Source organism: Falco biarmicus, chromosome 15 (genome assembly GCF_023638135.1).
Source record: "Falco biarmicus isolate bFalBia1 chromosome 15, bFalBia1.pri, whole genome shotgun sequence".
Taxonomy (NCBI): domain Eukaryota; kingdom Metazoa; phylum Chordata; class Aves; order Falconiformes; family Falconidae; genus Falco; species Falco biarmicus.
The window spans coordinates 20,034,948-20,060,891 of NC_079302.1; the positions used below are offsets into that span (position 1 = coordinate 20,034,948).

At 39.4% G+C, this 25,944-nt stretch overlaps 1 protein-coding gene and 1 long non-coding RNA gene across 4 annotated transcripts in view; one reads left to right on the forward strand and one right to left on the reverse strand.

The window, feature by feature from the left end:
• Nucleotides 1-25,944, reverse strand: part of LOC130159186 (uncharacterized) — a 750,763-nt gene that overhangs the window by 521,072 nt on the left and 203,747 nt on the right. For 2 of the 3 annotated variants that reach the window (XR_008825652.1, XR_008825650.1), the window contains exon 4: nt 23,993-24,144. The exons of the other annotated variant lie outside the window; for it this stretch is intronic. This is a non-coding gene — a long non-coding RNA (uncharacterized LOC130159186). The remainder of the gene's footprint in view (nt 1-23,992; nt 24,145-25,944) is intronic. 3 annotated transcript variants of the gene reach the window in all.
• MMP2 (matrix metallopeptidase 2) overlaps nt 1-25,944 on the forward strand; it is a 35,647-nt gene that overhangs the window by 8,511 nt on the left and 1,192 nt on the right. The window contains exons 4-12 of the mRNA XM_056360510.1: nt 18-146; nt 1,770-1,943; nt 7,736-7,909; nt 9,903-10,076; nt 11,181-11,336; nt 13,108-13,249; nt 19,041-19,177; nt 21,058-21,217; nt 24,687-24,796. Coding sequence (XP_056216485.1) covers nt 18-146; nt 1,770-1,943; nt 7,736-7,909; nt 9,903-10,076; nt 11,181-11,336; nt 13,108-13,249; nt 19,041-19,177; nt 21,058-21,217; nt 24,687-24,796 — 1,356 coding nt within the window. The remainder of the gene's footprint in view (nt 1-17; nt 147-1,769; nt 1,944-7,735; nt 7,910-9,902; nt 10,077-11,180; nt 11,337-13,107; nt 13,250-19,040; nt 19,178-21,057; nt 21,218-24,686; nt 24,797-25,944) is intronic.

Below are 25,944 nucleotides of genomic sequence, written 5' to 3' on the forward strand. Positions count from 1 at the left end.
TTTTCTGCTGCCTGCAGAACATGGTGATGGCTATCCATTTGACGGCAAAGACGGTCTCCTGGCTCATGCCTTTGCACCGGGGCCAGGAATTGGAGGAGACTCCCACTTTGATGATGATGAACTGTGGACTCTTGGAGAAGGGCAAGGTACCAGACTTTTTAATGGTTTAGAACATATGGCCTGCTGGCTGCTATGGGTTTTTTTATGCTGTTTCAGGCACTGCACTGAATGTCTTCATTGACATGTCAAGAAATGTTAGGGGATGAAAATTAATTAACACAATTTAAATTGGTATCTACGACCTGTTTATATGATTCCTAAAAAAATGTTATCTAGGATTTCCCTTTCTCTTCCTGTACTGTTGCCCCTTGAAAAACTGAATTAGTAACAGGCCTGATGCTGCACACCTTCATGAATTGTGGGAAAAGTAAAAAGCCACAACTACAATTTTGAATGTTTCAGTTTTCAGGGACTCAGGCTCAAACTAAAACATCTTCAAGTCCATTTGTAAGAGGCAGACTGATCGTTGTTTTTCTGCTGACATACCCTTTTTAAGATTCCTTAAGCTGTGGCTCCAGTTGTTAAAAATTGAACCACCCACCTGATTAAGTTTTTATATACTTGTGGTATCTGTCAAAAACAAATGGAATATAAATCCCTCATGCTGTTGACTGAAACAAAATTGACATCAAACACTGGATTAAGAACACCTCCAAGAATCTTTAACAGGCAAGCTGCCATGCCCTTCAGAAAAAAAACAACTGAAGTCCAGATACATCACATGCACTAGACAAACAAGACCAAGTAGTTTGGAACCTCTTTTTTTGGCTTGATCATTGCCATAATCATATAGTACTAATTGCAATTCTTCTATTGTAAAATAATTCAAAAAACTTGGAACAAGAATGCAAACTCATGTTTGCCTTTCATTTCAAATTCTACTTTTCTCAGCTGTCCTCCCACTGAAAAAAATAATTAAACTTCAATACCAGAATGGTCAACTGCCTTCTGTTTGGCTTTCTTTTAACTTTAGCAGAAGCACTGACTGGTAGCTGTGCTAGCTGGGCTAGGGCCCTGCCTCAGACTAACAACGAACCAGAGGAACCTGTTTTCCCTGTTAGTGGAAATACTGCACAAGCATCCAGTTAGTTATTGCCATTAAAAGAAATGCTATGGATAAGTGAATTACCTATACATTAACGTGTATTACAGCACCACTTCTGCAGTCATAAGGCTACACGTGACAAACTGAAATAAAGCCCAGGACCTGGGTGTGCCTGTGTTACCACCCTGTCCCCCAGTGCTGCAGCAGATCTCGTTCAAGTCACATTGGAAATGCCAAAGTGGTTTATGAGGCACAAGGCATGTTCAGCTCATGCTCAGCTGCTGCCTGGAACCTTTCAAACTATACTGAACATTTTAGACCATATTACCAAAGAAATTAAATTACTAAATGTATTAACAGCATGTTTATAAGTTTGCCTTGCCATAGTAACAACAACATATATATTTTTCTGGGCGGATTTTAAGACTGTTCATTCTAACACTTTGCCATGAGTAATATCCATGTAATTCTTTCAAAATTACCAGTTATTATTTCAGCTATGAACATCTTGCCAATGGAGAGACCAGCAGCATATTGAATTTCAAAGTGGAAATTCAGCCTGCATTTCTATACCAGTATCCCTCAAGAAAAGATGTCCAGAAACTGTATTTTTTTTTATATCAGTTGGTGACTAATTTCACCACTGCATTTGTTCTCTTTACAGTGGTTAGAGTGAAGTACGGAAACGCAGATGGTGAATACTGCAAATTTCCCTTCTGGTTCAATGGCAAGGAATACACCAGTTGCACAGATGCTGGACGCAGCGATGGATTCCTCTGGTGTTCCACAACCAAAGACTTTGATGCAGATGGCAAATATGGATTTTGTCCCCATGAGTGTAAGTAGATCATTGTTTCTACTGGTTTTTTTTCCTGATAGGCTGTTCCCTACTTATTTGCTCATCCACTATTTCTCGTACTTTTTCCACTTCCTTTCTGGCAGATTTAGATTTACTGCTCTCGAGTATCTCCTCGGTATCTAAGCAGACAAAACTCCCTAAAGGTTCCCTTGGTGTAGGAGTCTGTCGCTGATGATAACCCAGGCAAGGCCTTTCTCTAAAAACGAGGACATACTGAAGATATGCCCAAAGCAATGTCAGCCCCATATATACATCAATGAACTACAAATTGAGTTTCATAAGCCAGGAAAGACAACCTCCTTTTAGAGTACAGATAGGGACAAATTTGGAGATGGAGCACACAAAATGACAGCAATATCTCCCTAAATTGCAGGCCATTCCACAAACAATTGAGATTGCACCTCCTTCCAGAGCAGTAACTGACAAAAACTAGCAGTTAAGGATGAAACCCATTAAGCCAAACGTCTATAACTCTGCATACCAACTTCACCAACTGGTGGCCCAGATCCTCTGACTCTAGGAGCCCTTTTAGTGCAACAGGACACTTATTGTCAAAAATCACCCTTTAAATGACCTCACACCATTTTTCAAAAGAAAAACGATTGAGTTGCAAGTGAGTATCTAAGCTGGTACAAAGTTATTTGTATGTTGATACATTGCAAATTGCTAGCCAGGAGAGCACTTGCATTTTTAGAATATAGTTTTTTATTTTTAATGAAGGTCTTAGGGCTCTTACTTACAAAGCAGTGCCAACAGCTCACTTTAGATACAGGAATGAGACTGTATGTCAGAAATCGTAACTCAGTATCTGTATAAAACTGCTAGAGGGTCTAGGAAAGCTAAGATCATGCTTAATTTCTAACTTTTTGGAATATGAACAGAATCCTCTGTTTCACAAGCAATTTATATATTTGGCAACACTTATTTACAGATTAGACAATGTGTATAATACTTTAATATAGCCATAACTTTAAAGAAATATACACCATATGATTATTATCTTTCAAATGGAATTATGACAATACGTTTGCTGTTAGGCATCAGGAACATGTGTTTATAGGCTTGCAAATCTTGGTGAGTCCATTGGATATAAGATCTCAGACAATATATTATTGTATGAGTGTTAATTTGTTGTCCTGTGTATCACACAGCAGGAAACTTTTAGAGAAGAAATTGAGTATAATTGGCTGTAGCCTACTATGCTAATTTATCAGCAGTGAGAAGAGTAGAGAAGGTAAGGGCTTTTAGCCACTTGTTCCATCTCCTGTTTGCCAGCTCCAGTGCTGGCACCTATATTCACAGGTATTCCCAGTACTGCAGCTCCCCACATTCACTTTTTTCCCCTTTGCAGATAACCAGCTGCTATGAGCTTTTGGCAGCAGGGAGTGTTTCATCACTCTTGCTACCTTACATCCTGAGCAATGGATCCATGGGATCACTAAAACTCCTGCCTGCTACTGCTGTGTCGTAACAAATAATAAGAGAGTTATGAAAGAAAATGAAATAAAACAATGGAGCTTTTGTCAACTCATGCTAATCCTGCTTGGAACAGTACTAAATTTATTTATAATATTATGGCCGCACGCAGTCAGTACAAGAGAATAGAATGCAGAATGCTGAAAGAAAATTAGTGATGCTTAAGATGCAAAGCTAACAAAACAAGACATGGCCAGGGTTTTGCCAGGCCAGGAATGCACAAGAACAGCCCGGTATGTCCCAGGCAAGCCTCTACAAGTACTGTAAAAAAGCCAGTATATGTATTAATATGTATGTGTCAGTTTAATACATGTAATTTTTTGAAAGATCATAGATATGTGCATGTAGAAAAAGTTCAGATACCTTGTCTTCAAAACTTCTCTGGTATCCTCTTGTAGCCAAACACTAAATGGATTCCTGCTTGATAAATTTTGGGGATTTCTCAAGTTCATTTGCAAGACCATACATTTTCCAATATAAGGTTACACATTTTCTGCATCAGGATGCTAGTGGTTTACAAAGATAACCTGTTTTAGAACATACCAGTCTTCTAGACCTAATGTGGTAAAAAAGTATTCTTTAACTTCCAGAACCCTATTTGCCTGTGATAGATCACATCCAGAGCTGGCATCTACCATGATGACAGCTATTTATACAACTGTAGGGGATGAACACACAGGACTGTGAACTTTTAACACACTTCAGTTCATAAAAAAAAAATAAATTAAATAAATTATCAATAGTTACATGACTTTCAGAACTAGCTTCTTTAGCCTAACATTTACTTCAGTAGATTATAAGCATGTACATGCACATACACCCCCACCCCCGATTATTATTTCCTAAAACTTTGCCATCTCTTTCATCCCCCACCTTTCCCCAAATCTCCTCTCCCTCAGGTTAATTCTTCTGGCCAAAAAAGAGCAAAATTGGGCTTATTTCTTTGAAATACTTTAAATGCTCAGATATAGTCAGAATGAAGCCCAAATTATAGAACAAACCAAGATTCACATACCCTGACTAATACCTTTATAAAACTGAAATTCATACAAGACTGAAAACTTAAGCAGTGAAGCTCTCTCCGGGAGAGTTTGTTCTGGAAGTTGATGCTCCTGGAAATGCTCGTGTCAAGGTTCTGAAACAGAAGGGAAGGGTTTCAGCCTTTTGTTTCTGATGTATTTGTTTCGCAAGATCCTCGAACAGTTATACACAGATGTTTCTTATTAAATTCAGAGTGGCATTGTTCACTTATTATTCCAAGACCCCATATGCTAAACCCCAGCTAATAAATTCAGATAGGCAAGGATTTACATCATAGACTCTGTGTTGGGGGGCAACCTTCCTAGTTGCCAGTGTTTGTTTCTCTCCTATTTAATTCACTGAAGCTAGTTTCAATTCTTCTTGTTATAGAGCCACCCTGCATATTTGGAAACATTTTTAAAGCTATGCTGTTGCATCAGACTCTTCTAAAGTTCATCCCAGATCTTAATTTTGTAGATTCAACTATCACTTGTCAAAGCAGAAGAAGGGAAAGCAGAAAGTTATCTGCCTATTACTTAAATCTTACACAGGTGTGCTGAACCTCTCCTTTGCCATATGGGATCAAGGGATCTTGAATCTCTCTCTTTACCCAACCCCACGGATACTACAAGGAGTTTAAGCTCCTAACTTTGGTCCTCCAGTATCTAATGTTACTGAGACCTGTACTCTGCCTGTATCTCCCCCCCAGTGGTCACAGTTCTTGTAGGCTGCTGCTTGACTGCTCTCCCAGGGAGAACCTTCAGCAAGCTGCAGCTACTTCCACCTTGGAGCTGTGCCACAGGGTGTTTAGCAGTTTTCCAGCCTGAGGTTTCTGTACATCACAACTGGCTGATTTTTCTGGGAAAAGCTAACGGTGCAGTGCAGTGCAACTCACAGATTAGTAATGTCCAGCCTGAATCTGCTCTCACATCAGCATATCTTCACCGATTTTTAAATTGCTGAGCTTAGCGTGATGCAGAAAAAGAGTCAGGCCCTTTAAGGTCCCCTGACAAGTAAATAAAGCTTTTGTTTTGTTTTGGGGAATACTGACCTGGTCTCTGTCTTTAGCTTTCATTTACACTAAAGCAAATAATTTTCTAGTTAAGGCAGGGGGCAGGATTTGAAAACTTAAAACCATTGTTACCATCACATGATGAGAAACTGCATTTTGACTGTGACTCAGAAAGACTCCACACAAAGCAGTAAGAGACTGACTTTCCACAAGGTTTTTGCAACTTAACTACATTTAAACCAATAAAAAATGGCTATTAAAATACAGAGTTTGCCAGATCTAAAGCTGGAAGCAGCTCATGTGGTAAATGAGTCATCTAAACAATTCAGTTTAATTTTGCCTTCCAATCCTATCATTTCTTTGTTAAAAAGTCTTTCTACAATCACGATAGTCACAGTCCTAGTTAATGCACGATTCCTAACACTTCAGTAGGCAAGACAAAATGCAAACATTTGCAGCTTGCTCTCTTAGGGAGGCAGTGTATGTTATCTTTTGCCTGGAGACAGGACCTCTGCGTGGCTGCTTCCATGCCCGTGATGCAGAAGGATACAGATGAGAGCTTGGCCAGAACAGAAGTTCAGCAAACTGGTCCATGTGAGCCCGGACTGCAAAGCTTTGCAGAGCAGTCCTCTCCTTAGTGAGACTGGGATCTATTTCAGTAACTTACTGGTTCCTGCCCCTGATACTGTGGCCAATTACAGATTTAAGTGGAAAAGGCAAAATGAATCATCTGTGTCACAATATCCCATCATTAGAGTCCTTCCCTGTCTCTCTTCGGCCAGAAAAGGTCTAGCATTTTTATTCATTACTGTTCTTAAAGGTGAAGCACACTCATAAACAATGTCTCTTTCCATCAATGTATCAGATTAAGCAAAAGCAAAGCCCCTCAAACCCTACACAAAGACATTATTATGGCTTTTTGGTCATCAAAAATGACAACAGCAAAGTCAGTAATAACCTGCCACCTTCCCACATACACGCTGGGGTTTTAGCTGTAGCTTTAAACTGGGGGTAGGAGAGGCAGAAAGGTGTCCCCTTGCCTTACAAAATGCCACATCATGCACACTTGACATGGGGAATTCAAACAGATGTGTTTCATTCTGAGGTGCTGTTCTTAAATCTCAAGGGGAATTAGTGCATGGCTGCATGAAGGATTTTTGTCTGTTCAGTGCAAGGCCCGGCCCAGTTTGTTGCCCTCATGGTTTCCTCTCACTAGCACATGGCACTCAGACACTCTCCTACCATTAAGGATTCCCAGGGATACAGAGCAGCCAAGATAAGACAGAGCAGATTCACAAGACGTTAGATGCTCCAAGTCCCTGCATTTTCATGTAAATTTGGACATACGTTTTTTTAATATCAGCATGAGAGATTTTATCTGTCTTCCTCTAGACATTCCAGAAGGTTTACTGAAATCTTAAACCACGTCCCAGAACTCTTGACTCAGTTAAATCTGTACTCCATCCATGAGGGAGATTTCTGGTTCTCAGGGTTGAGCTCTGAGGCCTTGTTTGCGTATGTAGATGGCCAATAAATACCCCCTAGAAGACCAATACACTACCTTCAGGAACATTAACAAAGCCTCCGGTGTTCAGCTTTGTCGGAGGAGTCATATTTGTCCCCTCTTGCTTATCTACTGCGTGCCTGAGCCCAGCTGTGGGGATTCTTCGAAATGAGAAGCAAAGCCTAGAGGAAAAGTCTACAGGTTATTATCTGACTTGAACGCTAGTGTATGTCATCCCCTTAAAGAACCTGAAAATGTACACAGGTGGCCATCAGGAAAAACTGATCTGATTTGTCTGTGGCTCTGTACGAAGCTTGCCATTCTAGCTGACACTTTTGATCCAAGGTAAATGAATCAGCAGAGCACTAAGGAACATGAGTGACTTTCTCAGAATCCTTTTTCTAAGTGGTGTTGTCCAGAAGGGATGTTAATTCCATGTGATGAGACGGGCCATAAAGGATACACACAATGCAAACCACATTCAAACAGCTTGGTAGAATTTTCTTCACTCGCAGTTCATTTCTAAAGATCAATCACTCATTCTTTTCTATTCACTCGTGAGAATGTAACTTCCCTTTTCTATCTTGCCAAGGCACTTCATTCTTGGTGTAAAATAGAGGTTCTAAGCGTGAACTGAACCATGCGCGATGGCTGTCTGATCTCTGTCAGGACCTTCACACATTGCTGTTGGCACATTGTGATTCCTTGTTGATATTGAATGTCACATACTGACATTTTTCTCTTTCGTTCTCCCTACAGCACTTTTTACAATGGGCGGCAATGGTGACGGGCAGCCATGCAAATTTCCCTTTAAATTTCAAGGCCAGTCCTACGACCAGTGCACAACAGAAGGCAGGACAGATGGATACCGATGGTGTGGAACCACTGAAGACTATGATCGAGATAAGAAATATGGATTCTGTCCGGAGACTGGTATGAGGAATGTTGCTTGCATAACACAGTCTAATTTGTCATTGGGTTTTTTTTTTTTTTACACCTTCACCAGAGCACACAAAAGTTGATGAGTTAGGCACAATTTCAGCATAGGTGCCCAAGGAAGTAACTAGGACAGGAGCAACCTTTGTAAATGATACGGTATGCCATAGCACACAAAGTTTATGAGGGATACACAAATGTCATTGAACCATAGCACTAAACGCCTACCACTGCAGGATATTTATGAGTAGATTACCATTTGTTAATGGCCTTGGAAGAGAAGTCTCATGTGGCAGAAGAAACCATGCATAATATTTTAGCTTAATACTTACCATTTACACTTGGAAAACAAAATCCTGTTAGTATGTTAAGCTTGAGCTAATAGATCTTTTCAGCAATTCAAAAGAAGTGATATGGTTTCGCCAGGAAAATAGATTTCTTCTTTCTTCCCAATTTTTTATACTTTTTAACAAGTTTTATTACATAGAGGAACAAAGATTAATTTATAGCCTTGTATAGCTTGGCAGGTGTAGAATTTTAGGATAGAGACCAGAGTCCCATAAGTACTTAGATTGTGTAAGTAGAGCTATGGCAGTTCTAAAATCTCAGGCTTTTAACAGAGCCAAGGGGAAGCGACACTCCACCTGTAGCACCTGAAGCTACATTCGAACGTACATCCATCCTGGATTTTGAGTCTTTTGAAAGTGGCCTCACCAGTTAATGTATTGGTATTTGGCTTCCTGTTTCTTTTGATAACCAGGCGTAACCCTTCAACTTTACCTTACAGAACTTTTTAAAAAAAAATAAAAGAAAGGATCAGATTCGTTTTAACTTGCTACACAGTTAGGAAAAGAAAAATCTAAAGAACAGTTCAACAAAAGAACCAATATATCTAGAATCAATATTTCCACAGTCTCTATCACTGGAACCAAGAAATACGCCTATTTAAGTTTTTTTCCAGGTTAAAAGTTTTTTACTTGACACAGCTATGGGTTTGGGGTTTTTTTAATTAATTTCTCGCTTATTAACTAATAATAATGAATGAGAAAAAAAAATAATAAATAATTAGGGACACAACCAGCTTTGCCTCTGTGTTGCTCACTTGTACCTTCCCAGAAGACAGACCGTAATTTGAAAAGAACTGTAATTGCTAGGTAGCAGTGTAAATTAATTTAAATGAGTTTTATATTCTTTTCCTATTCTGTTTATGATACCCATTGTAAACTGTAATTTTAAATTTAGCTAAAGCATCTTCCCCCCGAAAATACTTGTACATGTATATACAAATGTTATTTCTTATCTATTACTGCCATGTACTACACAGATGAGAACACACTTAGCAGAAAAACGTACAAGTTTTTGCAAAAGTATTGGTAAAAAAAACAAAAAAAGGGTAAAAAAAATCCTCCACATTTGATATCCTTTTCTTTGGAAATATCTACAACTAAATGCTTTTAAACTGTACCCTGCTCTCAGTACAAAACAAGTCCTCCTTGATATGACTCCTCTTCTGGACCTTTTGGGTTTTTTTACTTCAAAGCTTATGTGTCGGTGGGACACCTACTGACCAGGTGGATATTCAATAGCCCTTAAACCTTTCTGAACACTAAACCTACCTTCAACCTATTTGAGACACTCTTTAAAACATCACCAGGAAAGACCACCAAAAGATACTTGCTATGCGAGCACCTTCCGCAAAACTGTAACTGCTGCTTCCTCAGAGCTGCGATCACCAGTCCAGGGCTCATTCTTATTCCGACCAAAACTATTGGCGAGTTCATTGCAATGGCAATGCCTATTTTTTTTCATTTTCTGTGCCAGACAACTTTCTTTTCAGATATTACTTTTAATGTCAGTCCATATGTTCTTAACAGGACCACAGATTTTCCACTTTCTTTTACAGTGTAGTTTAGCAGAAGATGCATCAGCTTAATCTCACAAAAAGGATTCCCTCCTCACTGTCACTGTATTTTTCTGGCATTTTCCATAGCCATGTCAACAGTTGGTGGAAATTCAGAGGGAGCCCCTTGTGTATTCCCCTTCATCTTCCTTGGGAATAAATATGAGTCCTGTACGAGTGCGGGTCGCAACGACGGCAAGCTGTGGTGTGCTTCTACCAGTAGCTATGATGACGACCGCAAGTGGGGCTTTTGTCCAGATCAAGGTAACGCAGTTTGTCAGAGCAATAAAATGGTAACAGCATATGGACCCCACCAATGACATCACACCTACGATGACGTCATTCTCATCACTACTGTCAGGGTACACTACTTCTCTCCACCCCGAAATCTGAGCAAAACCTCTACATTTAAATGTGAGACTACTGTTTAAGTGTCAAGTCTCAGAGCTCATCTGCCTCACGCAGATTTTCTAAAATTATATGGATGAAGTATACTTCCAAAACATAGACCCCAAAAACATTAAATAAATAAGTAAGTGTTTTTCTCAGCACCAGTTTTTCCTTCCAAGGCTAAAAGCCACAAGCACTATAGTATTTCACTTGTATGTAATAACTACCTTCTGATATTGGCCAAATTAGGAACAAATGCTAAATGTAAAAAAAATTAGTAAATTTGTGACTGATATTGCTAAAGATAAAAATCTATATTTAAAAAAATAAGAGACAAGATAAAGTTTGTATGGTTAATTAGTTTTGTTAATCTTTGTCTTTATTCGTAACATGGGTAAAATTAAATATAGCAAAAGACTTTTTACACATTTACAAACAAATGGTAGATTCAGATTTTTCTTTTAGGAGGAAAGTAACCATCAAATTTCAGACACTGTTTGGGCATAATTGATAAAATGTCATCCTATGATAAAAGCTTTTTAACCTAACAATATTTGGTACAACACTACAGATACAGAGACCTGCTTACCACTTGCATGCCATTTCATGATGAAAAGTAAAATTTGAGGTCTAGATTGCAAATTTAATTCTGTGCTTAAAAAAAAAGTAGTTTGATTTTACTTCCTACGCTTATCTTTTTTCACAGAAGTATTAAGACTGTGGTCAAAGTCACTTGCATGTGAGACAGCAGCAAATATCAACTACAGGAGAGGTTTTAGAATCTCTCTAATGAAATACCATTTCTGGCAACATGTACAACATTCAGCATTGGAGGCTGTAAATACTAATTATGATATTCATTATTGGGAGATTTTTTATGAGTAGCAAGGAAAATAAAATTATAAGACTATGAATAACCTGCACGATACACTTCTGTTTAGATGCAAGCAGCTAATACTATCCTGCTATGTTATCTAGGGTACAGTCTCTTCTTGGTTGCTGCTCATGAATTTGGCCATGCCATGGGATTAGAGCACTCTGAGGATCCAGGAGCTCTTATGGCCCCTATCTACACCTACACCAAGAACTTTCGACTTTCCCAGGATGACATTAAAGGGATCCAGGAGCTATACGGTAAAGTCCTCCCTCACCAACAGAACTCATCAGAAAAGCATGCAGCACAGATTGAGGTTTGGGACTCAGAACTTGCAGTAAATTACAGCCTGCACAATATCACCAGTGCCAGAAACATGCTCTATTCCTTCCTCCGTGCTTTGTTCTTGTTATTACTAGGGCTCCTACTTCAATTACGTATCACAATTTAACGATGAAGGATCACTAAATTTATTGAACTAACAGGAGCTCCAGAACTCTGCATAACCAAATCTTTAGATGAAAATTTCTAACACCTTTACTGGGACAATGAAATGCCGTGCTTTTCTCTAGCTTGAAATACCTGATGCGGGTGGGTTTGGGTGTCATTGTCTACAACACTCTGAGCTTTCCAGATCGCAACTCCCTGTAAGAGGCGAAGGATGTTGTTTTCTGTCCCAGCTCGGAAAGAGTTCATGTTGCCTTCCCACAACAATTCAAGCCATACAGTCACAATAACATTTGCAGAGAGTGTGAGAGCTGATACTTTGACATAAACATATTTGGAAAGCTCCTGGAGGAAAAAGTGGATTGAAGTATTTTTATGTTGCTACATCTTTAAAATTTATTATTTTCTCCACAGATACTCTTAGTAAAATGCATAAGTATTATTGTGGCTGAAGTTCCTCCCATGTATGTATTTTCTACCTTCTAGAGGCACAAGTATACCACAGTCAGTTAAGCAGTCAAAGAAAATCTATACCGTCTCTTTCTGTGCTTTTCACTTCTTAATCTTCCTAATTGTGACTATTATTCTACAGTATTCAACACCTATAGAAATGATAATAAGTATATACCAAAATGATTACACCACACGAGACACCTTTTTATCAAAAAACTGATTTGAATCTCCATTTTTTCCTTGTTCTTAGCAGCTTTAATTAAGACTGGGAATTGAGACATGGGCAAGGTTAAGTGAGTTTTCTAAGCTCACACAAAGAAAGTATCTTTGTTAGAGTTCAGAGTATAACCCAGTTGTCTCAAGGCACACTTCAAAACCTGAAACTATCTTTCTTGCCTCTTTATGACTGATATAATCCTTTACAAACTGCTTTCTATATAACGTATTTTTAAAAAACTTTGTTTTCTTCCATTATTATTATCTCAAATCAGCCACACTCCACTTCGTTTCATACAGTAGATCAACCTGATGTCAATGTCTCATAAGGCAACACAGCAGCAACCAAATAATAAACCAAAATAAAATAAGCCAGATGGCAAAGGGCATGTTATGAAGAGCACATTTTGATTATTGATTGGGGCAGAAAGACATACAAATGGCTCAAAATGCATCTTTGTTACTTGCAAAACGTTGGCACTCCTAGAAAGAAGAGAAACCCACTTTGACGTCTCTCTCAGCAGAGTTGCAGATAATTTTGAATAGAAGGACTTTGAAAGGTGTTTCTTTTCTTTAGAAGCCAGTAAAATAAAAACTGTGATGTTACTATTTGAACCCAGTATAGTCACTTCTGAATACCTTTCAAATTAATTATGCAGCTCAACATGGATAGACAATCACACAGGCTCAGTGCCCTGAATGAGGCCACACAGCAGATTAAGGCAGGACGGAACCTGAGGCCTTCTCAGCTGTACTCAACCACCCTTCTGAAAAGATTTTATTACAGGTTTTTTGTCCTTCAAGCACTGCCTCAAATTATTCCCCTTCTAGAAATTATGGTAGTTGATGTTCTCCATGTAACCTGTGCAGCACTGTATTTCAGAGTTAACAGAATATCTCTGTCCACCATTACAGAAGCATCGACTGACGTCGAACCTGGACCAGGGCCAGGCCCACGTCCAACCCTTGGACCGGTCACTCCAGAGCTCTGCAAGCATGACATTGTGTTTGATGGAGTCGCACAAATTAGAGGAGAAACGTTTTTCTTCAAAGATAGGTAAGTGAGATAAATTGCTTACCAATGGGGCCTCAAGTGGAGGAATCTGTCAGACCTGTTCATCAAAATCTAGATATTTATTATCTGGCACAATCTCTGCCCTTTCTTTTGTGTGTTCAGAGACAGCAAAGTTTCTTAATGAAATCCTAAGGGAAAGAGATGGCAAATTCTGGTTTTATGGTTAAATAATATGGCTTTCTTTGCCACAAGGGTACACTGCTGGCTTGTGGTCAACTCGGTTTCCACCAGGACCCCCTAGGTCCTTTTTCACAAAGCTGCTTCCCAGCCTGTTGGCCCCCAGTATGCCCTGATGTTTGGGGTTGTTTCTTCCCAGGTGCATGACCTTCAACTGGTCCTTGCTGAACTGTGTGAGGTTCCTGTCATCCCGTTTCTCCAGGGGCCAAGGTCCCTCTGGATGGCAGGGAAACCCTATGGTGTATCAACCACTCCTCCCAGTTCTGGGTTATCAGCAAACTTGCTGAGGGTGCACTCTGCCCCATCATCCAGATCATTACTGAAGATGTTAAACAGTCTTCTACCCAGTATTGATGCCTGGGGCACACTGCAAGTTACTGGCCTCCGGCTAGAATTCATACCACTGACCACACTGCCTAGGCTCCGCCAGTCAGCCTGTTTTCAGTCCACCTAACCATCTGCTGACCTCAGCCATACTTCAACTCTGTCTCTACGAGAATCTATTGCAGTCAAAAAGCTTTCTGACCTGCTCTGCCCTCATCTACCAAACAAGTAATTTCATCATACAAGGTTACCAGGTTGGTTGAGCACAACTTCCCATTCGGGAATCCATGCTGACTACTCCCAACAACCTTCATGTCCAAAAGATTGCCTGTAATTAAAGACAGGTGAGATGATTATGCCATAAATTCACCTTTTCCTAGAGCTATTCTCAAACTTCTCTGACAGTCTGGATTTTCAACTTCAGTTGTTATTTTAGGCAGTTTTGTGGCAGTTTTGAATTTATGGTTTCTGCCCCACACTGTGATTGCACATGCCAAGATGCTATGACGATGACTGAGCTGGTGGTAGTTCTAGCTAAAAATCAGGACAAGGAAATGCCACAAACCTCGCAACTGTTCTCATTATATTTTCCACCCAATTTTACAGATTGGAGACCAAAAATTCACCCTGGTGTGAGCCCTGCTGCCTTCTTTGCAGTTACGTGAGGGTTGCTTAAAAGGGGAAAGTAGCTGGGAGACATCCAAACTTCTAAATGCATATGCAAACCAGATATGACCCCCAAAACCTGTAGAGATTTACCCATCTGTAATGTTAATCACAAAATTAGCAATGGAAGAGATGCATTAGTCAGTGTGTTGCTTGCCAAAGAAGGATTCATTCCCTATAAAATATTTCCGGATGCCTTTTGTAGCAAAATCTACAAGGATTGTAATTCAGAAATGGAAATCCCATCACTTTCAGTGGAGTAGAGCTCTGGAGGCACTGCCCTTCCTGATTGCATTTCATATGGTCTGCATTCTGGAGGAAAGCTTCAAATCCAATTGCAGGAAAAAATCTGACCTCAACTTCTAAAACCTCAACTCCTCCAAAAAAGTAGTTTATACAAAACTAGAATAAATAAATAAATAAAAGGCAATAATCTCAAATGCCTCTTCTGCCATGGAGACACTGTTTTAGCAAATCTTCAGTTTTAGCATAACTTCCATTATGATAGACCAGTCCAAAGAGGAACTTTGAATAAAGACACAATCATGGAAATCCATGAGCTAAGTCTTGTCTCTGAGAGGTTTAATCATCCAAAATCATTAAACAACAGCATTATGTGACTCATGGCTGCTGTAATAACACATCAAGGACACTGGTGATTGGGATAGGCTCCATGTGGTCAAGGCCTCCAAGGCAGAAGACACAAAAGAGATTTTTGATGCAAGAGCAGAGACATTCCTGATAAAATGAGGTGGCTGCACAGCTGCAGCTCCCACTGCCTTTTGCCAGGGCCTGTATTACCCAGCTGCTCAGCAATGAAGAGCATCTCCTAAGGAGTACAGGACTTGGCAGCACCATGGTGCGAGACACTAAAGCTCCTTTTTCCCTGCCATAAATCAATGCCCAGTTTTAAATCATTTATCCTCAGTTACCCTGAACATTCTCCCAAAGCCACTGAAGATCTGGGCCCACGCACATTCACTGCGTGTGCCTGAACAAAAAACTCCCTCCTATCATACAGAAACATATACGAGCACCTGAAGCTGATGGAAGTATTACAACTCACCTGTTCACTGCTCCTTGCCAGTGTCAGCTGAAATTTAAAAGGAAGCATCAATCAATAAATAAGACCCCCCACGCAAAACAGCAATTTAGTAGTTATTTGCATTTCTGGTGGTGCAAAGTTAAGCCATCTCCTCCAGATTTAAATTTTCAGCTAGAAGACATGAAGGATTTATTACTATGCTGGAAAGTTTGACTCTACTCAACAGCTTTTTATAACAAAACCCAACAGACAATTGGGTAACTTTACAGGCTGTGGTATACAATAATTTCCTTCAGTGCATTTCTTTCTAGTTCCCATCAATGTGATAACCAGAATAATAGCGCTTTGGGTTTGAAGTTTGAATTAATCTTTATCACAGGCTTTGTGTTTTAGCAATGCAGAAATGGAATTTCAAACTTCTGGTTGTAAGAACATAATGTTCCCCATTTCTGTTACGGCTGATAGGGGCAAAAAGGGTTCATTCAATCTGTCTGTGGGGACACCTGTGATACGTTTTGTACTATTCCTCTTGGCCCCATCAGCAGCAGGCTAAGATTTCCGTACAATCCAGCAATCCCTAATGGCAAGAAACAGCCACAGAATGGCCCCAATGTACCAACAGAGCAGCCTCACAGAAAGCCAGCACTGGACCCTTCCACCAGCACAGCTGGCCCCACCACCCTGCCCTAGCAAGTTTGCCAAAAGGGGTGCCCAGTCTTGCTAGCATAGTCATCAGAGAGCTAAAGTATTCATCTCAACTCAGTGCCTTCAAAAGGAAAAACATACTTCACCGCTGTAAAAAACCTTTCAAGTTCCACACTACCCACAGTATACAGATCCTCTTTTGCTCACTTGTGGGCCTTGGTTGTCAGCCAGACCTCCTGCTTGCTTCTCCTTTTGTAAACTGGTAATCACGCAAAGCTTGATCCAACAAGGAACAATTTTAAATCCATTCCTAAAGCGTCAAAGCAATTCAGTATTCTAGATAATCCCAACAAAATAGAAGTATTTTGCATTCAGATACAGTTGGTCAAAGAGCTATGCAAATACCAAAACAATCTGTTAAAACTGACTCATGCTTTATCTAACATGCAGCAAAAGCAGACAATTGTTGAATTGTTTTGCTCTGGAATGGCTTTGTCTGCCAGTCTTGCAGCTTTCCAAATCTCAGGCAAGCAGCATTATGAATCACTTTTGGAATTCAAAAAAACAAATGTCTATAATGTGTCGTGTGACTTCTATGATTCATGAAAATGACCATAGCATCCAACTGTCATATTACAGAGGCAAAAGGGGTAAATAGCAAAAAGGAGGTCAGATCAGACCAATTCTTTCAAAAAAGTATTTTTCTCTCCCTGCTCAAACCAAGGAAATAAAAGGGAATTACTGGAGGTGCTGTTGGCCAGAGAACAGTTGAGCTTTTCCACTGGGCACAGAATCCTCCAAGCAACGACAGTGCCTGAGCACAGCATTTACACAGATGTTTTTGTTCTGAAAATGAACAAAAATTCAAACTTCTGAAGTTTACCAGGTATTACGAAGCACCCACTGGTTTGGTCCCTTTAGATAACTGCATGTAATAATGATAGTAATAATTATGATAATGATGATAATGATAATAATAATAATGGGAATCTTGATTATGTTAAAATATAATGTAAAATACTGACTGTAACAAATTATTAAATCTGCCTATAAACATAATATTAACATTCAACCTGAATGAGTTAAAACATTTTAACATGTTCAAAGTGAAATGAGAAGGCCAAAGAATTAATTTCACCATTTCCTCAATAAAATGAGTAGAAATAAAAATACCTCCTACCCGATTCAAAACCAAAAGAAATTCAGCTTTGACAAAGTTTCACTTGCCATGAAAAAACCTCACTATTTTAACAAGTCCCTTGAAACATGTGCTTTAATGAAAACCTAGTGTTCAGGTCTCCATTGGCTCTGAGAAGTTTGGAATTTGTACAGATAGTAATTATTAGTGCTGACTCAGCCATAAATCAGGTCCTAATTTGACTGACAGTTCTGTAACTTGGATTTTTAAAGGAGATACTTTTATGAATGCAGCGTTAGAAGGATTTGTTAGATGGATTTCCGTTTCGTATCATATTGGATCCTGCTTTTCTGTCTAAAAAGAGAATGAAACAAATGGTATTACCTTTTACAGCATTTCGTATGTGTTTAAACACTGTCAAAAGCAAGAGTAGTTAGCTAAATCCTTATTCTGTGCCTCTTTTTTTAAATGAAAATTATGAGTTACACTCAGAGGTATTTTTGTACATGTTAAAAGTAGACACATATTCAAAATGAGAGTAAGTTAAAATATTACTATCTTAATTATTAGTACCATGTCAGGTTAAATTCATGCATATTTTTAATTGAGACCCAAAAAAATGCACTCGCCAGTTACACTCTTCCTCATGAACACTATACATTACCATAAATCAGCATGTAGCAACTAATCATACTTGCAAATGCATTTCAAAAATTTTTATTTGTCCTAGCTAGCTCTGTTCACAGTCAAACTTCTGTTGAGAAAAATACAGCAATTTATTAAATTCTTTTAGGACTGCTCATCCAAATTTTAGGCAAAAGCAGAACTCAGTTTCAGATCCTGGGTTTCTCAAAGGTATAATTATTCTAGATAGGAATGGGTAGTGAATATTTATACTCTGCAAAAAATAAGATGCCAGTAGCACCTTGAGCTTCAGATACATAACAATGGTAAAAGCTGTCTGGCCTGAGTATTTAATAGCTATAGCTTGGTGCAATAGCAATTCCACCAGGCTGTTGATTTTTCATTTTATGACCATGGCAAAACTTTTGTTCTGCTGGCAAAAAAAGTTGTTCATTCTATGGAGGAGGAAATAGCAGTGCTGTTTTTAATACTAAAAGCCCTCAGCACAAAGCTGTGCCGTTTAAATATAATTACAGCTTTTTAAAGCTTAAATCAAATGATGGTCCTGCTGATACATAAAATAGCTAATAAATTACCCTTTGCATTTCTCTAATGAACATTTTTAGTGCTAGCAGTTTCTTTTACAGCCAAGCTCACTTCCAAGTGGTTTGCTATACTGTTATTAAATTTGAACTTTTAGTCACTACAATAGTAATTGCAAGAGCAATTCATGGAATACAGATCTCTGCTTTTTTCTAACATTCATCCGTCTGCTCCATACACAACAGCAGGAGAGTTCTAATAGTTTAAATGCCTTGTAAGTGAGTCTATTTGTATACTCAAAGCACAGAATAAATTTTGTGCTGACGCAAAAAGCAACAGGAAATCCCCAGCAATCAGTGCAAGTAATTTCACCTGCAGTCCAGCTTGCAGCTTATTGTGCAACTGTGTGAGCAAATGCTACTAAATGAAAGTTTTGGCTTTTCAGTCACTGTAGGAAACCAGTTAAATGTGTGTGTTGCAGCTAATGTGTGTGTGTGTGTGCGCATGTGTGCACATGCACGCTTATGTGGCCTTTGCCAGAAGTGATGAGAAACAGATGTGCTGGTGAATTAGTTCATTGTAAATCTCATACAATTTTCTGTTCTGCTCAGATTCATGTGGAGGACTGTAAACCCCCGAGGAAAACCCACAGGTCCTCTTCTTGTTGCCACATTCTGGCCTGATCTGCCAGAGAAAATTGATGCTGTCTATGAGGCCCCTCAGGATGAGAAGGCTGTATTTTTTTCAGGTATTGGTTTTAAGTTTTAAATTGTAATTAGCCGTTTGCATAAATGCTGCATTTGAGCTCAGTTTCCTCTGAGTTGTAACTGGGCCAGGGAATGGCCTGCCTAAGAGCCAGTACAGCCAGCAGGTATGGGTGACAGATCTCAAACATCCCACACTGAGGATTTTAGGGCAAAGGCTGAATCTGAAAGACTCCGAACAGCATTCAGCCTCCATTACAGCAAAGGGGAGCTGTAAGCACCTAGAAAGATGCACTCAACAATAAGCAGGACTAATCAAGAGTTATTATTATTAAAAAGAAACAACCAAAACCAAAACACCCCACCAAACAACAATTGTGGGAGCTCTGTTTCATCAGTCAATGCTCTGTTTTCCTTCTGTTTCCTCTCATTTTAAGCTCTTGTCTCTGTACATGTTGCTTGAGAAAATTAGATCCTCCCCCCCACCCTCAAGCCCTTCCCTGTCTCCTCCTTTTTTGCCAAAGACTGACTTCCACTCTGGCTTCCAAGCATCTTCCTTGGTGGCTCATCAGGCAGAGGACAGAGGCAGCCGTGCTAGCTGCCTCCATGGGAGAGGCGGGTAACGGGATGCGTTACTCTGCCTGTCATAAGTCGCACACATGGTTCGGCTGTACTAGCCAAATTAGCGGAGCTGCGAGGCTGTTTTCAACATGTAAAACTGAGCCAGCAAAAACTGGGCTCCAGTATCTGCTAAAAACATGACTAAACATCTCCAATCATGTAAAAACCATATGGCCAATGCTGCTGTACATTTTCTGTACAGGAGAGAAAAAAGTAATGATAATCTATTCCATATGTCTCAAAGGCCATTTGCTTTAGTTTACATGGGGGGTGGGGAGCTTAAAAAAGTTTTATTTCAGGAGAGCTAAAACACTTTAAATACTGCATATACTATATACAATCCTATTACATCTAAGCCTCTACATAATCCCATTACATCTCAACTTCTCTCCCTCTCTTTATAATTTCAGGAAAATGTAACTAACCTGCTTTAAAACAAACAAACAAACAAACAAAACACAAAACCACAAAACCAAAAAGAACTTAAACACAGATCGATTTGGAAGTTACATGTAACCCGACTATCTTAAAACACTTACTGAGACCCACCCTTTGTTCCTGAACCAGGACACAGTAACTTCTCAGGACCTCAGATGCTACACTTTACACTTTTCCCATATTAATACTTTATTTACTTCCTTTCCCACTAGCAGAGATTCAAAGAAACCTCCTTTCATGAATGACTCCTTCCACGGCTTTCAGTGAATCCAGTGAGTGTATTTCCCAAGTAAATTATAATTCCATATAAATAACACAGAATACTAGTACATCTTCCACTAGTGCAGAGTGGAGAGTCATTAGAAAATGTCATATGACAAAAGACAACAGAAACAGGAATTTTGGGCAAAAAATTCCTGTTAATCACTCAATAAAATCACTCAACAAAACAAATGGAGCGTGAACATGAGCTTCTGAATTTGACCTTCAGGGGCGCATGCCTGGTTTCAGACCACCGTCATCATAAAAAAATTACCAGTATTAACTACAGGTTTTAATATAACCCCAACTGTACTAAGACAGTGTCTGCCTCAAAGACAAGGCAGCTAAGAAGGGAGGAAGCGAGAACACACTGAGGTGAAGTCTTTTGCTGAGAGGCAAACACCACTTAAGAGGCAAAAGCAGAAACTGTAATCACGGCACACCTGCACTCTAATCTAGTGCGTCACAGATGATAAAATATTAGAAAGACCAGTGGTACAGTTAGTGCAATAAAATGTCACATAACAAAGTATAAAAGAATAAATATTCCTCTGTATCTAATTAATAAACAGTGTTTGTTTGCTTTGTTTTCTCCCCTACTTAGGAAACGAGTACTGGGTTTATTCAGCCAGTAACTTGGATAGGGGCTATCCAAAGAAACTCACCAATCTGGGACTACCCCCTGATGTGCAACGTGTTGATGCAGCTTTCAACTGGGGCAGAAACAAGAGGACCTACATTTTTGCTGGAGACAGATACTGGAAGTAAGATTAATTGAAGTGCTGGTGGTACGCTGTTAGCCAAGCTGTGTGTCTAGGGCTGAAGGCACGCTGAGGTTCAGGAGGTAGGAACCAAACACAGGTTCATCCTGTTAGAATTCAAATTGAGGGCTGCCAGGACAGCGCTGACAGCCGTGGTGAGTGAGGATGCTGAACCAGGGAGTATGGCTAGGAAAGCGCTTCAGTAGAGCAGCAGGAAACTAACACGTGTTTGAGAAAACGGCTTGCAATGGGAGAGGATATCGGGGAGTCCCTGTCAGGCTGCTCACCGCTATCAACCCATCCCTCAGCCGCTATGTACCAGCAACTGCCCCACGTCAGTCTCAGGCTCCTAAGAGGGGCATGCTGTCTCTACTGTCAGCTCACAACTGCTGGCAGAAAACTCTGAAAGTAATTCCTTAAGAACGGGCTGATCTCCAATCGCTTGAAGCCAAAGGCTGATCAGATTGCCTTTTGAAATTCTTTCACTAAGCCATCAGGTTTGGAGGCGCTGGATGTAAAAGAAACAGCAGTGTGACTAGCAAAGCAAGCTGGGGATGACTGTAAATCCTTTCAGCAGCCGATGTACCAGTCACTAACACATTTGCTCTGCTAATAAAGTTGGCACTGAGGAGAACTGAACAAACCACAAGAAGTGTATCTGTATAGTACTTTGGGAAAAATCTTAGCTTCAATTCATTTTGACAGTCTCTACAATCCTTTTCATGTTTCCAGTACATGCTCAGAGAAGTTTTTGTTGCAAAGAGCATCACAAATGTGGTATTCCACAAATGCACGTAACTCTATTTGCACTAAGGTTCCTGTTCAAAAGACTACATAAGAAGCAAAACATGATGCAAAGTAAGCAACCAAACTCAGGAGTCCTGCTACTACGCTCTATCCAAGAAAGCTATTGGACTCATAGATTAGGAAAGAATGTCCTTAAAATATCTCAAGGTCATTACTGTGGTGGAAATAAATATCCTACATTACATTTGATGAAGAGTCTACTAATTGTACTTAATAGAATTTCATTGTCATATCTGGCCGGAAGATCTGGCACAAAAGATCATCTTAAAAAGCAGCGGCACTTCAGTGCTTTGAGGAACTTTGTGATTTACCTCTGTGCTGCCTATCAGAATGGCATGACAACAAAAGAGACACTAACGTCTGCTTTCACTGTCAGAGGTCTCTTCCAGGACCAGAACTTTATTTCAGGAATGCAGATATTACACAACAGGCTGAAAGTGGAACTGACAATTTAGAGGAACATTAAACATCACAAACACCCACCAGAAATCTAAAAGATTCTCCAAGCTTTAAGAATTCCTTCTGAGAGATGCTCTATATAAAATATCAAAGGAGGTCTCAGTATAATTGAGTCCATTTTATGTGAACATTAATTTCATGTTATGATCAAACTGGATGAGTGTCTTTATTATATCCTAATGGCTGTGGATTCCTGTAAGTAAATAAAATACCCTTTCGCAATTGCCACTTGATCATAACTTTCAATTATTTTGAGGACAGTACTCTTCCCCATTATCTAAAGGAAAAAAAACCAAAACAACTTAAAAGCTAAAGAATGTTATTCGTTTTTAATGTCATATTGTAGAGACCATCTTAAACATTTGCAAGTGGTTCTGACACAGCCATTTGCAATACTTTGGATTCCTACCAAAACCTACAGACTATGAGTTAGCAAAGCTGCCGGTCTCCTCTGATTAACTGTACTCCAGGCACTCCAAGTAACCCAGCACTCTAGTCACAGACAGTACTTCTACCAAAGTACCTTATCAATAGCAGTCACTGCAGAATACATAATTTACTGTTTAGAAACCAAAATAAGCTCAAATGATTTCTATCTGTGTAAAGTAGAAAGCAAGCAGTTGACAAATATTTCAGAAAAAAATGCATCTCTGTTTAACACAGACATTATAAGCCTTAAGTATGTGGCTGTTTTATTTTATATAAGGACTCTGCCCCACGGAATCAAAATAGTTACATACCATAGTTTTTCCTCTGCCATTATCACACTTACTTTAAATGGATTTTTTTTAAGTCTTCTCCTCTCCCTCCTTCCAGCCCCAAGCTATTTTAGCGTTATTATAACAAGATTGTTAAGCAAAGTGAAGTTTCGTGAGGGAGAAGACAAGCTGGCTCAGATTCCACAGTTAACGTTTTAAAGCTACCCAGCAAGGTACTAGATTTTCTTTAAATATCCAAGGAAAAAAAATAGTAATTCATTCAAATTAATCACTTAAATTGATTTTGACCACCCTACTGCTCATTTCTGCTGGTGTAACTTTGGATATAATCCAAGCAGTTCCATACAGCAAAAAAGGAAAGGTAACATGAGATACATACAGATACAGATAAATAGAAATCGAGAGCATAAATGCATCCCTCCCTCCAATACTACTCAAAGGCAACCCCTCTGAAGTCTCCTGCTCCTGAAGAGGTGCTGAGGGCGACTGAGGCCTCACACGCATTGGAACCCTGGTTCAAACTATATCCCATGTAACTGCTCCTCAGTACATCTCTACTCTTCCTGCTCAGCACCGACTCCCACCTATGAATCAGAAAAATGAGGAAACCAGGCACAGTCTGGCTCCTTCCACCTTCACTTTCAAGGACCTTACACCCCTGGGACATTTATTCCCTATATACGGAAAGGGAGATCCTGAATTATTTGTTTGTGGGAGTGTAAAACTGGCTTTGCACAAATCTATCTTTGCATTCTACAGTGGAAAGCACACAGTAAATGAAACAACTGATCACCTGCCGATGTGACACAGGCCGATCCACTTGCTTCTGAAGGACACTGCAAACTAGATCCAGCTTCTACGGAGTCAGGCGGATTTACATCAGCTGCATTTTGCCTCTTTAAAGCATGGACTCTAAAAGCCATTGTGGTTTTGGGCTCCCTTCCCCTGCAAGGAAAAGCATATATTTTTAACTCGGTATTTTTCTGTTGATCATCGCTGAGAGAGAGACTGTGTGAAAATAATAGGGGATTTTAATGAAATGTTAGGGAAAGTAATTAGTAATTTAATAGCAATCCATCAGTTACACAGATATTATTATACTACAAGCATATTTCAAATAACATGTAAAAAAGATAGCCATTTCACATTAAAATCTGCTATCTTCAGATGTTGGCTGCTGCCTGAAAAAAGTTACCTTTCCTTGAATTATGTGTGGAATTTTAAAGCTACGTTTCTGAAAAGGGTTTTGCTTAGAAATTGTATTTTCAATTCAGCAAGAACTGCATTTCCAAAAGGAAAGATGTAAAATTTCATAGGGTTTTAAAGAGCTGGGAATAAGTATAATGAAATAGACACACTTACAACCTCTGTTATTATATTTGTTTGACTGTTCTAGACAGTCACATTTGCTGAGGACTCCCTGAAAAATAATGTTCAATTTTAACATTAAATACAGATTTGTAAAACAGGGATATAATTTTCTTCAGGTACAATGAAGAGAAGAAGAAAATGGAGCTTGCATCCCCTAAATTCATTGCTGACTCTTGGAACGGCGTTCCTGATAACCTTGATGCTGTCCTGGGTCTTGGTGACAGTGGTAAGTTGTAATTCTGATTTAAGTCACTCACGAGCAATCTTATTTGTCTGCTGTGAATCTTAATTGGAGACTTTAATTTCTTGTGGTCCATGAGTAGGAGCCAAATTGAGCCAAATTCCCATTCAGCTTTGCAAACTACTGGTTCAAATAAACTTTCTTTGTCACTATTTTCCCATTAAGCAGCAGTTGATAAATAACCTACTAATTCACAGTCTGAACTTTTTAAAATGAAGCGTTTATGGAATATGACCTCTCCTGAATATTTTTGTCCAAGCAAATAATAATAATAGTAGTAGTTATGCTAATTTACCTTTACCATGAAGGTCATTTAATTTCAATCCGCTACTAGTCTTCATCATTTACTTCCTTGATGTTGAACACTTTGCAAAACTTAACAAGGCAAGAAACAGCTTTTATTAGCATCTTCCCCCTTTTCTTCCCTGCATTTTTTCTTTTTCTTTTTTTTTAAAAAGAGCTATATACTGTCTTAAGTGCCTTAAAGCATCTTATTGCTTCCCCTTGCTATGTTGTACAGATCTAGAAACCTGCTATACAAGTGTCAGATGAGACATGGAGGAAAGTAATCTATGATGCAGTCACTTTTATGTCAAGATGTCCCTGAGGCTCACATCTGAGTTCATGTTGGTTTTCCAACATGGAAAAACCTGGGCATGGGGGAAAATAGCTCTTTGGAGAATTCTCTTTCTAGTTTAGTTTGAGACAGAGACTAAATGACTCCTGCCACCCAATGCCTGATGCACAGTAAATGTTAACACCAGGAGGCTTGACCAGGCCAGTCCCTATGGCTTGGAAATTTCCCAACTTCTTGACTGCTCCACAGGTACCAGCATGCAGTCACAGCACCATTTCAGCATCATCCTGCTCTAGCACAGCCAGAACTTGGGTATGATAATCTCCTAGGTCACAGTAATCTCCTACCAACTGCAGCTGAGATCCTGGCCCGTGGTTTGAAGTGGCCTCATATTTCACACAGATATGCAAAATGTCTGGAAGCACTGCCGATATCACATGAGTCTCGACTCTGTTACATTTTCAACATCTATTTTGCCAGCAAACATCTCTTCCCAGAAAATTCTGGCTCACAACATGGTAACCTGACTTCAGGCTCCACTTAACAAGACCTCTCT